Source organism: Actinia tenebrosa, unplaced genomic scaffold (genome assembly GCF_029948245.1).
Source record: "Actinia tenebrosa isolate PJP-AT-01 unplaced genomic scaffold, QUT_ActTen_1.0 PGA_scaffold2__45_contigs__length_23673736, whole genome shotgun sequence".
Lineage (NCBI taxonomy): Eukaryota > Metazoa > Cnidaria > Anthozoa > Actiniaria > Actiniidae > Actinia > Actinia tenebrosa.
Genome location: NW_028292579.1, coordinates 9,502,898 through 9,516,037, shown reverse-complemented (window position 1 = coordinate 9,516,037; position 13,140 = coordinate 9,502,898). Strand labels below are relative to the sequence as shown.

General features: G+C 38.2%; 4 protein-coding genes across 5 annotated transcripts; 3 read left to right on the top strand and 1 right to left on the bottom strand.

The window, feature by feature from the left end:
* Window positions 1–590: 590 nt before the first annotated feature.
* On the top strand, window positions 591–5,042 carry LOC116308474 (uncharacterized). The gene is made up of 5 exons (XM_031718894.2): window positions 591–797; window positions 1,943–2,084; window positions 2,966–3,011; window positions 3,434–3,520; window positions 4,048–5,042. Exons 1-5 carry the CDS (start codon window positions 606–608, stop codon window positions 4,139–4,141), a joined length of 561 nt encoding a protein of 186 aa, XP_031574754.1. The 5' UTR covers window positions 591–605; the 3' UTR covers window positions 4,142–5,042.
* Window positions 5,043–5,801: 759 nt separating this feature from the next.
* LOC116308467 (peptidase M20 domain-containing protein 2) lies at window positions 5,802–8,064 on the top strand. 2 transcript variants are annotated; one of them, XM_031718886.2, is made up of 4 exons: window positions 5,802–6,364; window positions 6,470–6,952; window positions 7,617–7,772; window positions 7,942–8,064. In XM_031718886.2, the coding sequence occupies exons 1-4, from the start codon at window positions 6,037–6,039 to the stop codon at window positions 8,016–8,018; spliced, it is 1,044 nt and encodes a 347-aa protein (XP_031574746.2). In that variant the 5' UTR covers window positions 5,802–6,036; the 3' UTR covers window positions 8,019–8,064. The 2 variants fall into 2 exon arrangements, with proteins under 2 accessions (XP_031574746.2, XP_031574745.2); XM_031718885.2 differs by having other exon boundaries at window positions 5,803–6,364; window positions 7,617–8,064.
* A 278-nt stretch (window positions 8,065–8,342) lies between these two features.
* Window positions 8,343–10,320, bottom strand: LOC116308469 (uncharacterized). The gene has a single exon (XM_031718888.2). It carries the CDS (start codon window positions 10,192–10,194, stop codon window positions 8,452–8,454), a length of 1,743 nt encoding a protein of 580 aa, XP_031574748.2. The 5' UTR covers window positions 10,195–10,320; the 3' UTR covers window positions 8,343–8,451.
* A 401-nt stretch (window positions 10,321–10,721) lies between these two features.
* Window positions 10,722–13,132, top strand: LOC116308465 (guanylate-binding protein 5-like). Its single transcript, XM_031718882.2, has one exon. The coding sequence runs from the start codon at window positions 11,346–11,348 to the stop codon at window positions 12,846–12,848; it is 1,503 nt and encodes a 500-aa protein (XP_031574742.1). The 5' UTR covers window positions 10,722–11,345; the 3' UTR covers window positions 12,849–13,132.
* The last annotated feature ends 8 nt before the right edge of the window (window positions 13,133–13,140 follow it).

Genomic DNA, 13,140 nt, shown 5'->3' with positions numbered 1-13,140 from the left:
AACCTGTTACACGTTACTCTGTATATGACAAAATTTGAAATAAAAACGAAAGAAAAATGTCTGAGTAATTGGTATTTTTTCCCTAAGTATCTGAGGGATACTAAGTTTACTTCATGAAGAGAGTGAAGAGTATATTGGTCCTTCCGTATATTCGGTTCGGTTTCCATAGCAACGAAGTTACGGAACCAATACGACAAATTAAAGCTGGAACGAAATTTCCTATTGCGAAGAGAATTGCAAGAAACAATCAAAATATTCATTCAGTTTAAAAGAATTTCACTGTGAAGTCGGACACAAAGAGTGCTCTCGACCAGTGCAAAGCTGCCAACGAGAAGAAGTCGTTAATAAATCATAAGTAAAGATGTACAAAGAAACACGACAGATATACTTTTTAACCCCAAAATAAGATCTCCAATTGTATTTATTAAATTTAGGTTGCATAGAGTATTATTGTTAGAATTTTCCTATTGACGTTTTCATTCGTGAACTTCCAAGTTTTCTCGAAGCACCTGTTTCTTTATCTATAAAACGACGCTTTTGATTGGTTGTTTCCTCGACCTAGCCAATCAAATGCATTGTTAGATAATAGAGTTCTAGTTTGTACGATGAATGCGTCAAGAGAGGTTGTAGTGAACATGGCGTCGAAAGAAGAAAGCGAAGAACTCCGAAAAAGAACTCGGGAAGTGCCTTCCTGGGCTCCTGGTCAACCAGATTACGATCCAAGGCTACCCTATGGACCTAAAGTGTACCTACCTCGGAAGAAAAAGCCCGATCCTTGGTGGGTCACGTCGATCGAGGTGAGAGTCGTTCTGTTTATCTTCCTTTCTCCACTTCTATTTCCAAGTTAAGGTTCAAATTAACTCTTATCACACGCTCTATTTTAGGTTTTTCTTTATCAACCACTACTAATCCCAAGGCTATTATGGATTTTTAGAATCAATAACGTACGAAATAATCCGCTTTATCGCGCAAGACGATGATCTAAAATTTTGAGCTCACATCATTCGACATATGTTTAGCACTCTCGAAAATCTCCGTTACTACCAAACCCAAAACACGATAGTATAGATCTGCTTGATCTATGGTGAGGTTTTTTTCCCATATTTTTTTAGAAGAATTGACAATTTCATGGTGTTTTGACCGATCGAACCAAAATACTTCCAGCACTAGAAGCCCGCATGATAAAGCTGATAGCCTTGTTAATAAATATTTAATCAGGTCGTGTCAAATTGAAATGTTTGACAACAAAGATTATTTTTTAGACGTTTTTTATGCAATAACTTATAAAATTAAAAAAAAATTAAAATTGCATTGCATTGCTATATTTAAATCAATGATCTGAGCGGGTATTTCTTTAACTCATGCCCCCTCCCCTCCCCTCTACCGAGGGGCTGGCTTAAATAAGACTGAAATACTCTCATTAGCTAGCCCTTCCATCCCTTGGCAATGGCACCCCCACTTTATTGGGTAGTATGGATATTATCCTGAACTACATACCCTTGTTATGGATACTTTCTGGATATAAACAACATACCCTCCTCCATTCCTTCAATTCCTACCCCTTGGAAACGCCAGTCTTCATCTTTGAAACTGACCCCATGCAGACATTCTTCATAAAACTACCAAGTAATAGAGGCTTTGCACCATCACGTTATGGCAGCCATGACAGGAGGCACAACAATGGAGTCTCTCCCCCAGGGGAAACTGAATTCTTTCTCATATGTAAATCAGGTTAGACCAGATTCTATTGTTCCTGCCTCCTGTCATGGCTGCCATCACATAATGGCGCAAAGTCTCTATACTGAAGTTTATATTCCCATATTTATTGTTTAATATCTATCAAGTGGACTGTCAGTAGGCAAGGTCCGGAAGGTGTCCACTGACAATAATCTGAGGGATGATTGTATAGCATATTGATACAGGTATCTGTACGTACCTTTAGGTGTCGGTCGTCATAGGAGTCTTGCTGTTCTTCTTGTACATGTACTACTATATAGATCACCTTCATTTCCATGTCGTGCATGCTTATGCATATGCTGGAAGTTCCCATGCTCAGCATAATCTTGGCCATAAATATCTCAAAGGTATGAAATTGTTTTCAGCTGTATTGAAAAATCCAGTTATCGAGGAGGCTTTTCATAGGAGCTAAAATTAGTAAATTAGTAATACTGTAAGACCCTGTTATATGGCTTAAGGTGACTGCCTACTTTTGAACGTTCGATTTGAGTCCCACGATGTGCGCGCTCTCAAAAACCTGCTGAAAAGTGTACAAGATTTTATTGAAGAACCATACACCTTTTGAGGTTCAACAGGGCAAAACCCTCAAATTTTGCACGGGACTCTCTATTTTTCAGTAGCTCATTCGAAAAAACTCCTAAGAATCTAGGTTATATCAACATTTTAGGAAAAGTTTAAATCAGTAATGCATGAAAAAATAGATTTTTGTAGGGATTTTTGTTCGACTTTATGAGATTTTTTAAGAGCACCGAAACTACAAAATATGACAAATCAATGTATCTCTTTGTCTTTTTGTCAAAAATATCCATGTATTATTGTAGAATGATTGACTAGCCTTCATTCGTGCAATCATATAGTCTGCAAATGACTATTATCTTATGAATCTTAATTTTCTCTAATCACTTCTGGTGGCGCAATTTTTACTCCAAAAGCTTGTGCGTAGGCTTCCATTAAATGCTGATTTTCTCGAAAACGAGCTTCGGACACCCTATTTTTCTTTCCAGATTTAGAATCAGCATTAAATTTCAATTCGAAAAATCGAAGTTTAAAAAAAAGTTTAAATCAATTTCCAAAAGTTAAGGCAGTCACCTTACTAAACTTCTTGTGACTAATAAAATGGGATTTTACTGTATGGGCTGCTAGCATTACTATAATATCCCTATGGGTATGGAAATTCTGCTGCCTTTTATTTGACCCAACAATTATAACATTTTTATAATCCTTTTAGGACATGGTACAAATAAAGATGAAGAAAAAGCGATGTACTGGTTCAGGTAATGTGAACAGAAATAGAAAAAATAAAATATCACTTTCTTGAAATATTACAACAATTTTCAATATTTAGGCCAAGTAAAAGAAAAATTTTCTCGTCAATTGTACACAGGGGGATCAGGGGGACTGGTCACTTTTTGTTTGCTCTGATTTTTCCAATAACAAAATAATAATTAAAAAAATCAAGTGGCCAAAAAAATTGGGTAAGGATGAGAAAAATTCTAATTTTTTTACTTGGCCTTATACCAATTTGGTAATTTTTGTAATAATGATATTATTGTGAGTTACACATTGGGAATTGTTTTTTTACAGCCACCAATTAATAAGGTTAAAAATACCAAAAGATTATTAATTATAACTATATAGTCTAATTAATCTTGTTGCAAGTTTGGCTCAATCTTTAGAGTTCTTATTCTGTAAACAGAGAAGCAGCAAAGAATGAACATCCACATGGTGCATACAATCTTGTCGCAGGGCACATTCAAGGATATAAGACTGATGTTGAAGAGCAGTAAGTATATATAACCACAAAATTTGTATGATAACATTTGTTATATGTTAATCATAAGCCATTGTGCAAAATAAAATTGAGTTGAGTTTACATTTTTAAGAGTGGACACTTTGAGCAGGACAACACTTACATAGTTGACAAAATATAATATGCCAGTCAAGAGAAAAATCAATCATATCAACCTCAGCCAATCACATTATTACATTCCTGTGAAAAGCTCATATAAGCTCAGTGCCATATTCGTGCCCTTAATTGCTATGACCTTGATGTTGTCTATATCTTTAATTGGCTGATTGTTTTCTTGTGCAATGTGAAACTGACCTTGGCATTCTGTGATTGTGCCGTGTTCCGGGTATTTGATAGGATCTCAGTAAATTCTCATGCAATGTGATTGGTATGCCTTGGTCTGTCATGAGGTCTGTGTTTGTGCTGCGAATGCTGCTCTAATGGTGCACTGGTTAACTAAATTAGGTTTGATCTGCAAGACACAACTTTCTAAAGAAATATATTTTTGTTTTCTCTCGTAGCGAAATTGAACCTTTGTTGCAAATGGCAGCAGACAAGGGTGTTGACGAGGCAAAAAAGGCATTAAAAGATCTGTACCCACACAAATATTCCTGACAGCTATGAGCCTTAATAATAGTATCAAAATGAAAATATTTATGAAAGCTATATCAGCAAGTACATCTAGATGACTCACTGATCTGCAGCTGAACAAGACCATTGAAGGATTTTGTATTTCACGTACTTAGGCACACATACAGAGGTTGGGCTTCCTGTGGTACTGCATGTCTCATGTATCTAGAGTTTTGACAAAACAATATTGTATTGCTGCTGGAATTTTGACAATAGTGCTTGAATATCATTATTTATTGTCAAACATAAACACACTTACAAGATATTAGGATTTATTAAGTCTATTTATAGAAGAGCTTAGTGTCTTATTGAGCCATAATAATTAGTGTGCTAGATCTAGATGGACTGTGCAGGCACATTTTTTGTATTGATAATTACCACGTTATGACCTTCTCCAATCAGCTTTCTCTGTCTGTTCTTAAGGGCTGTTAATCATTTATTGTGGAGGAAGGAGAGGCTGGTTGGATGCGAAATAAGGAGGGGGGAATGGGGAGAGTGCTGAATTTTTTCCCATTCAATGGCAAGGCGAAGTTAAAGGAAGCAAATAATGGGTTGGGTGTGTTTTGGCACCCCAGGTTAAGCACGAACCCAGTTCCTTGGGTTCAGAGACAAAACACAAGCTGCACAGTCATTGGCATGCTCTAAAATATAATATAATTGTTGAATGAATAGCATCCTTGAGAGGGTACCACTTAGAGACCCAGGTGTCTGGGGAAGGGTGGCAAAACCCTTCTGCAACCTTCACAGCCTTCCTCCCTACAACAACACAGTAACATGATCATTATAATAAGTTATTTATATGTAAAAACATGATAAAAAGGGGGTAATGGTGCACAAATTGTACAAGCATGAAAAGATTATCAATAAAATATCACAAAAAATCTAATTATTATCAATATTCTTGTAATAAGAGCAAGTACTCCACACATAGACCCTTCATAATATGGTAACGTGACATTATATGCCATTTAATTAATTGGAAAAAGGAAGTTTAAGATTAAATTTTTCACATTGATAATTGGGAAATGTTTGTATTTCTATTTTTTTGTGCAACTTTCTTTGCTTTTTATTTTTTCAAAGGTTTTTTTACTTTTTTTCTCTAACCCTAAGCCTTTTTCTTATGATAACAATGGGCCACCATACTTAACTGAGGAAGATATGAATTTGTGAATCCAAGTATTTTTGTGAAATTGTCGTAAAAAGATGTATGTGAAATACATGAAAACGAGGTTCAATGGGCATGTGATGCCCAGTAGCATACATTTCTTTGTTATAATACTTGGTTTCAAAAATTCATATCTTTACTATTATGTGAAAAATGTGACAAAATTTTTAAAATCACAAACTCCTTTTTCCAATTAATCAAATATCTTATAATGTCATGCCACCATGAGAAGAGTGAATTGACCAGAAATACCCCAATATTCCCAAACCATTTCATAATGACTTACCCCTCCACCTCCCCCCCCTACTCTGAACCCCCCTTGAACCCCCTCCCCCAAGGAAGGTATTGGCCCCGCAGACAGCTTTCATCATTGACAGTTTTCACTGATAGATAAAACTGTTCAAATGTCTGTCTCTTGACAAGGTGGCATCTTTGTTGCGTGACAGGGCTGAGTGACAGTCAGGTGTAAACACAGGAATCCCAACAACATTCTGACATGCAATACAACATGGCCGACATGTTTTTTGGATCCTACTAGTGAAAAGGGAAATTTGTAGCCTGGAATATGCAGGAAGTGTTGTCAGTCATGTTGATATTTACAATATGATAATGATAATATAGTAATAATGACAACAATAGTTAGAACTGGTATCCAGATCTCCATCCTGTGAAAAACAAACGAAACCCAATACAAGCACCAATCAATGTTTTCAAAATGGCGGATGCATCGGCATTGAAGAAAATTGCTTGCCAAGCTATAGATAATCACGCTCAAGCCCTACGACAAATAAACAGGAAAATTTGGGAAAAACCGGAGCTAAGTAATCAAGAAATGTTTGCCCATGAAGTTCTAACGGATTTTCTAGAGAGCGAAGGATTCCAAGTGACACGTAAATGGACATTAGAGACGGCATTTGGTGGTCAAAGTGGCGGGGACAGTGGTCCTTGTATTGGTGTGATCTCTGAATACGATGCTCTACCAGAAGTAGGACATGCTTGTGGACATAACCTGATAGCTGAGTCTGGAATAGCTGCTGCTATAGGTATGGTTTTTGCATTATATTGTTTTTAAAAGTACACCCTTCGGTCCAGTTCCAAGGTCCCGTCATCTATGCACTCATATATGAAAACTATTCCCTTTGTTACAGGTATTAAAGCAGCTTTAGAAACGTCTGGTAACCAGCTTGGTAAGGTACTTGTGATAGGAAGCCCTGCAGAGGAGCAAGGGGGTGGAAAGCTATTGATGCTTGAGAATGGGTGCTTCAAAGATGTGGATTTCTGCATGATGGTCCATCCTACTCCATCTGATTCTACCATGCCATTAGTGCTGGCCAATCGAAGTTTCTATGTAACCTACAAGGGGTATGCAGCTCATGCAGCGGCATTTCCCTGGGAAGGCATTAATGCATTAGATGCTGCTGTTATGGCATACAATAGTGTGAGTGCCTTGAGGCAACAGATGAAACCAACCTGGCGAGTACATGGTGTGATTCTTGAGGGTGGAGTCAAACCCTATATCATCCCAGACAGATCTAGACTACACTTTGTTGTAAGGGCACCCAATGTAGAGGATTTAAACAGGTTGAGTGAGAAAGTAATTTATTGCTTCGAGGGTGCTGCAAGTGCTACTGGTAAGAAGCTAATTTATTTTCCCAAAAAGAAATTGTTTGGTCTTGAGGAGGGAAGAAAACCGGAGAAGAGCTTGCACTTAGCATACACTTTGCTATCCTCTTTATTTGTGTATCTAATCTTGATATACACCTAGCTATTTTAATAAACGTTGTCATCACCAAAGGCGATAGGTGATAGGTCATTCTGACATGAGAATGGTTTCGTTGAATACAAAGAACATTAAATCAGTCTCAACACTAAACACTAAGGTCCATGTTCTTGATGAGAATAAGAAGCAGAAACACAAGTCACTCCATCTATTCTTCGATCTTAGAACGACCTATTTCCTATTGCATATTGCCTATCGCCTTTGGCGATCCCTTTTTTTTGAAATATAGGTGTTTATATTATCCAACTATTCAAGTTAGAGAACAAATAACACAGGATAAAGCCTGGAGCAAGTACAAATGTCTCTAGGTTATTTTGTACGGTAAAAAAGCGGTTTTGAAAACAGGTTTTTAAGAATATTCGTTTTTTTTTTTTTGGAGGGGGAGGGAGTAAGCTCTCTATTAGGCATTTTAGGGTATAATACGAGTGGACAGTTTTTTTCCTTTTTGAAAAAAACAACTGTATTCCACCCAAAATGTCTAATAAGATCTATATACTTTGCTATTCATATCACAGGGTGCTCTTTAGAGATTAAAAACTCAGCAGGATATTTGGACTTGAAATCCAACATAACAATGGCCAGTTTATATCAAAAGAACACTGAGACACTTGGTATCCAGTTCCCTTCTCTTGCAGAACAAAAGGCGAAAGTCCTAGGTTCTACAGACATGGGTAACGTGTCGTATGTCATTCCTTCCATACATCCCATATATAGTATCGATAGTATGGCTGTCAATCATTCGTATGCATTCACTGCAGCAGCAGGTACTGATGTTGCACATGACAAGACTCTGATTGCTGCCAAAGCAATGGCTATGACAGCTGTAGATTTATTTTGTAGGCAAGACATCAGAGAACAAGCTAAGCAAGAGTTCAATGAGATTCACTGTAAACATTGACCAAGAGGTTGTTAACTAAGGTCGCAAATTTGTGACAATGAAATATCGAGGTATGGTATGGATAATACCTTTCAAAATTCGTGATTATTTACCCCTCATCCATTTATCCATCTCCATCCTTCCATCCATTCATTCATGTTTGCATTTATTCACCCACACATCCATTCATCCATGCATTCGTAAATTCATCCTATCCTTTCATTCTTCCATTCTTCTATTCTTCCATCCATCCATACATCCATTTGTGCATTAATTTGTCCATGCATTCATTCATTAATTCATCCATCCTTCCCTCCCTCCTTGCATTTCATTCGTTCATTCATTCACTTTTCATTAAATGCTATATATATTTTTGTTTATTTGCCATCATACATCATACACATTTCACAGTAATACTAAAACTGATCTATCACTAAACACAAATATTCTTAAGTCATACTTTTCCACTAATTTTACAGTCTGCATTTTCCTTTAACCTTCGGCTGTTTTTTGTCCACCAAAAGATTGTCCAAAAATGAGTAGTACACTCGCTTGTATCCATCACTCCCCATTATCACTGCCTGTGGATAGACTTTCTCGACTTCTTGCGCAATCACTCCTTGTTCTTCACCGCGCATGCCCAGTGTTTGAGCTTTTTCATTCCATACCCACGTGACACCACGAAGGCCAATCTTCTCATACTCAGAGTCAGGGATGGTAGTGATGTTTTGCTTAAGGCGTTCGTCACTGAAGATAGCAGCGACTCCAGCTATTACTCCAAGAACCTTTACAACATTGTTTTTCTTCTTTTTAGCTTTTCTTTTTGCTCTTTCTATTTCTTCTAAATTCCTTTGTGCTTGTCGGCGAGATTCTTCTGCTCTTCGCGCCCTTTCTTCTTCCTCTCTTCTTTTTCTTTCTGCTGCTTCTCTATTTCGTCTTTCTTGTTCCATCCTCTGTCTCTGCCTCTCTTCCTCCCTTCTTCGTTCGGCTTCTATTTCTCGCTGTCTTCTCTCCTCTTCTTCTTTCTGTCTACGTTGCTCTTCCGCCTGTCTTTCTTTCTCTTCTGCCTTTTGCTTGCCATCAATCACATCATCAATCCATTCTCCTGCTCTTTCTCTCTCAGCCTCAAGTACACATTGCTCCGAAAATCCCTTCAGAACATCGCGCCTTTTAGCAATAATTGAACGATAATCAATTCGTTGTAAGGGCGTAATCAAACTATCAAATGCCGAATCACACAAAGTCTTTTCCATCATGGTGTAGGTATCCGAGAAAAGGACCCAGGAATTCTTGTTCAATGCTTCCACGAGTTTTTTCGCTAGTTCTTGGATCATTGGTCCATTCATCGTCGCTCCATTGATTGTTTCTTTAAAAGGCATGTTTTTCATGCTTTTGACAAGAGACATGACATCTTTCTTGTACGAACTGTCGTTCAAAGCCTCGAGTTCCCTTCCACTTTTCTGTAATTCTTTATTGTACGAAATAGTACTAACATTCAATTTGTTATTCGAGAAATATTTCCTCAAAATTTCGCTCTTTTCGTCCTTGACGCCATACACAGTGTTCAAGATAAACTGTTCAAGGGTTACTCCCTCTGGAGGGTCGAGAGACTCTCGCAGTACAACACGGAGGCCTGGAAAATGGATAACTTCAGGGTCACGCATTTGGTCACGCCATATCTCTTCCGTAAGGCGCGTCACGCGAAACAGAAAATCGCGGTTGTGATTTGTTACAGCTTCCTCTGCAAAGAGCATCAAACTTGAAGAAAGTAAAGTAGCAAAGATGCTAAACTGGTTTGTTTTTGCATCATCGCCAAGATTTGATCCTTCGACGTCCAGAAAGACCACAGACCCAGCGTCATCGCGAAGAACGGAAATCCAGACTCCACGCGTACATGCTGCCATTTCGTTACTAGTTTTGAAAACCTTCTCAATACCAGACTGACTTTCACCTTTCCAAAAGTGTCGCATCATATTAAGACTCGTTGACTTCCCAACTCTTGCGTCGCCAATTGCAGAGATGATTTTGATCGGAGCCTTGAGAGACGAAAGCTCTACCAACGCGTCAGAGTCGAGGAGAAAATTCTTGGTAAAATTGTCATACTTGAGCAACTGTTTCGAATCTTGTCCTTTGCATTGAAATGGCAAGAGAAAGATGAATAAGGCAGTGATTAAGCAGAAGATAGCCCGTCTTTCTCTCGTCACAGTCATCGTCATCGTCCTTGCTGTACTGTGCTGATGTTGTGAAGAAATGAACTGCCGCGTTGGCGATATTTAAGTCTCCCTCTGTGTCACCTGATCCATCCATTTTATCAAATAATCACCTTATTTTGGACACGGGGAATTTTGTGATGGAATTCTTAGAAATATCCACAACTCAGAAAATGAGCTGAGTAAATTCCAAGAATCGTCACTTGCCTGAAAAAAAAGAAAATACTTCCCCATATAAAAAAGTATCTATTCAAAGGCTCCAAATATTTTTAAACCCTTAAACTACCTCTGGGCTTATATAAAGTCAGGGGAGTCGGGTCGGATCAGCACAGATCCAATTGATATTCAGCGTGTTGGGTTTCATGAGGGAGAAAAACCAGAGAATTCGAAGAAAAATCATATTCGTGCAATGCTACAATTCAAATATACGAAGAAGTGTTTATTATTTTCTTTTTTTGTAGAATTAAATTTTAAATTCGTCTGGAAGTGGAAGAACCTCCTTAGCACTCGAGGATGTATAATTTATTCATAAAATCTAAGTTTTATTCAGTCACAGTGTATATCTATTGTATTATTTGTTATTCGATATATTTGTATAGAGATATATAACGTAAGATTTCATTCCTAAACTCGACTTGAATAGAAACACAAGGAGTAAATCCAAAAATGTCTTGGGGATAAGGTGAAGGGATTAGTATTGAAATAGTAAGTGGGCTACCTGTGTTTCACTTAATTATAAAAATTATAAATTCCTTCACAAAAGATGGTTAAAAGGGGAGCTTTATCTTTAGTCATAATTTTATCTGTGTCGCTTAATTTTATACTCGTTTAGCTATAAAACACGTTCTTCTTTTCGAAAGAGCGCTAGATAGTAATGCAATCGTCAGGGAAAATTCCCTGGTGATTCACGCGTGGATGGTGTGACAAAGGTCACCATTTCTTAATCCAGTTAGCGCTTGGCATGGGGAATCACCTTAATATTCCAAGAAAATGAGCAGGACTTTGACCTGAGTAACCTGCAGAATGATTGGTTGTATAAACGGTACTTTCCCTAGATATGGACCAATCCGAGAGCGACACGAGCAAAAAAATAGAGAGAAAATTGTCCTTAAAATCTTAGACATTCATACTCTTGTTTTATTGACATTGTGACCAGAATGGTAGTTATCAAAATCAGTATGTTTTGGGCTGCCTTTCTTTTTGTAATTTTCTCTTCTCATTCGAATGGCTTACCCAGCAATAAAGCCGTTCCACTATTGAGTTATAACGAAATAACGAAAAAATTCGAACTCAATTCGGCCGGAGTAGCCTTAATCAGCAGCTTGGCGAAGCCGATTCAAGTCACCTCGGCCGTTGGAGATGCACGGGTCGGGAAGTCCACGTCTTTAAACATGGTACATCATCTCTGGAATGAAACTAAAGACAATAACTTCAAGGAAATTTTTGAGACAGGCTCAACATTTGTGCCAGTGACTCGCGGTGTTTGGATTTCTGTCATTCACGGAAAAGAGAGAATGGAACGTGTGTTGTTGGACGTGGAGGGTACGGATCTGGGTAACGATGCCGTTACTGATCATCTTAGTATATTCACAGCCTTGATGTCATCGGGTATGACTTTTTTCATGAAGGACGCTGTCAAGACCCATGCAATTGACTTTCTTTACCGAGTTTCTCGTCTGAGCGAGCATATTTTCAAAGATGAAGCCATAAAGTATTTCCCTCGGTTGAGGGTGGTTTTAAGAGGAGCTCTTGACACCCCAGATGGAATAAGGATGGATGAGTATGTGAAAGACGCACTTATATCACCAACTTGGAAAGACGGGTCGGACGACAAGAGAAAAGCCATTGGTAAGCACTTCCCTCGTGACCACATCGAAGTGAGCACGATAGAAGCACTACAAAACAGGAAAATCTTTAAGAATTTTGACCTGTTGTCCAAAAATGCCGAGTACATGTTGTCCATTCATCAACTAGCAAACGACCTTAATAAGTTCCATATCAAGAAGACCTTGAGTGGAGGAATGATGGATGGAGCAACGCTTGCAGAGCTCGCGATAAAGCTAACGGAAACGATGAATTCCGGGAAATGGCTTGATTTTGGAAACGTTTACTTGATGGTAGAAAAGCATCTTTGTGACAGGCGCTACAAGGAAATCGTTCAGCCTCAAATCGGTGGTAATTCAACTTTGATTAAGCGTTTCCTAGAGGTTGGGTTTCTTAAATATGAACAAGAATGTGCACTAAAGGACTATGTGAACGCAACGAAATCGGAACTCAAGAGAATTGCAAACATGAAGGAGGAGCTAGAGGAGAAACAGCGAAAGCTTGAAAAAGAGACCAAGAAAAGAATAGAGGAGGAACAAAAAAGAATCAAAGCACAAGAAAATTTCGAACAAGAAAAAGAGAAAATGGAAAAAGAAGTTGACGAGGCCAAGAAAAATAGCGAAAATATCCAACAAGAGGCAAACAAATGGGGAGAAAAATATCGTGCGATGAACGCAGAAATTGAACGTCTGAACAACGAAGTAAAAAGAGCTTACAAGGAGTTAGAAGATATGCAGGACGATGGAGGATTCTTTGGCTTCTTGAGTTCTGTTGTTGACACTGTAATTAAGATCGTTCTAGAACCGGTAAGGCCACTTCTCGGGAACAATAATTAGTGAATATCTATAGCATGCTGCTATTTGAATCATTTTGTCTTTGCGCGGTGCACCCCCAGAATATATGATTTACTTTATTTTTATAAATGTTAAGACACTTGCTTTCTGATTGGCTTCTTGTCTGTGTTATGAGTCGATAAAGGGGTCATGATTTCGTAAGTGACTCCCGCGGTGAGTAGTTCTCACACAGGACGCCCAAGCAGGGTACCGGATTGTACTAATGATTTGTATAGACAAGTGAATACGTTAAGTAGTTTTTGTCATTAGCCTACCATTTATTTGCACGTGTGTT

What these genes read in the sequence shown, in the direction of transcription:
- LOC116308474 (XM_031718894.2), top strand. Translation starts at nt 606, where the DNA reads ATGAATGCGTCAAGAGAGGTTGTAGTGAACATGGCGTCGAAAGAAGAA. An exon ending in TGGCCATAAATATCTCAAAG is followed by an intron (nt 2,085 to 2,965) that starts GTATGAAATTGT and finishes TAATCCTTTTAG; the next exon opens with GACATGGTACAAATAAAGAT. An exon ending in AAAGCGATGTACTGGTTCAG is followed by an intron (nt 3,012 to 3,433) that starts GTAATGTGAACA and finishes TTCTGTAAACAG; the next exon opens with AGAAGCAGCAAAGAATGAAC.
- LOC116308465 (XM_031718882.2), top strand. Translation starts at nt 11,346, where the DNA reads ATGGTAGTTATCAAAATCAGTATGTTTTGGGCTGCCTTTCTTTTTGTA.
- LOC116308467 (XM_031718885.2), top strand. Translation starts at nt 6,037, where the DNA reads ATGGCGGATGCATCGGCATTGAAGAAAATTGCTTGCCAAGCTATAGAT. An exon ending in TGGAATAGCTGCTGCTATAG is followed by an intron (nt 6,365 to 6,469) that starts GTATGGTTTTTG and finishes CCTTTGTTACAG; the next exon opens with GTATTAAAGCAGCTTTAGAA. An exon ending in GGGTGCTGCAAGTGCTACTG is followed by an intron (nt 6,953 to 7,616) that starts GTAAGAAGCTAA and finishes TTCATATCACAG; the next exon opens with GGTGCTCTTTAGAGATTAAA.
- LOC116308469 (XM_031718888.2), bottom strand. Translation starts at nt 10,194, where the DNA reads ATGACGATGACTGTGACGAGAGAAAGACGGGCTATCTTCTGCTTAATC.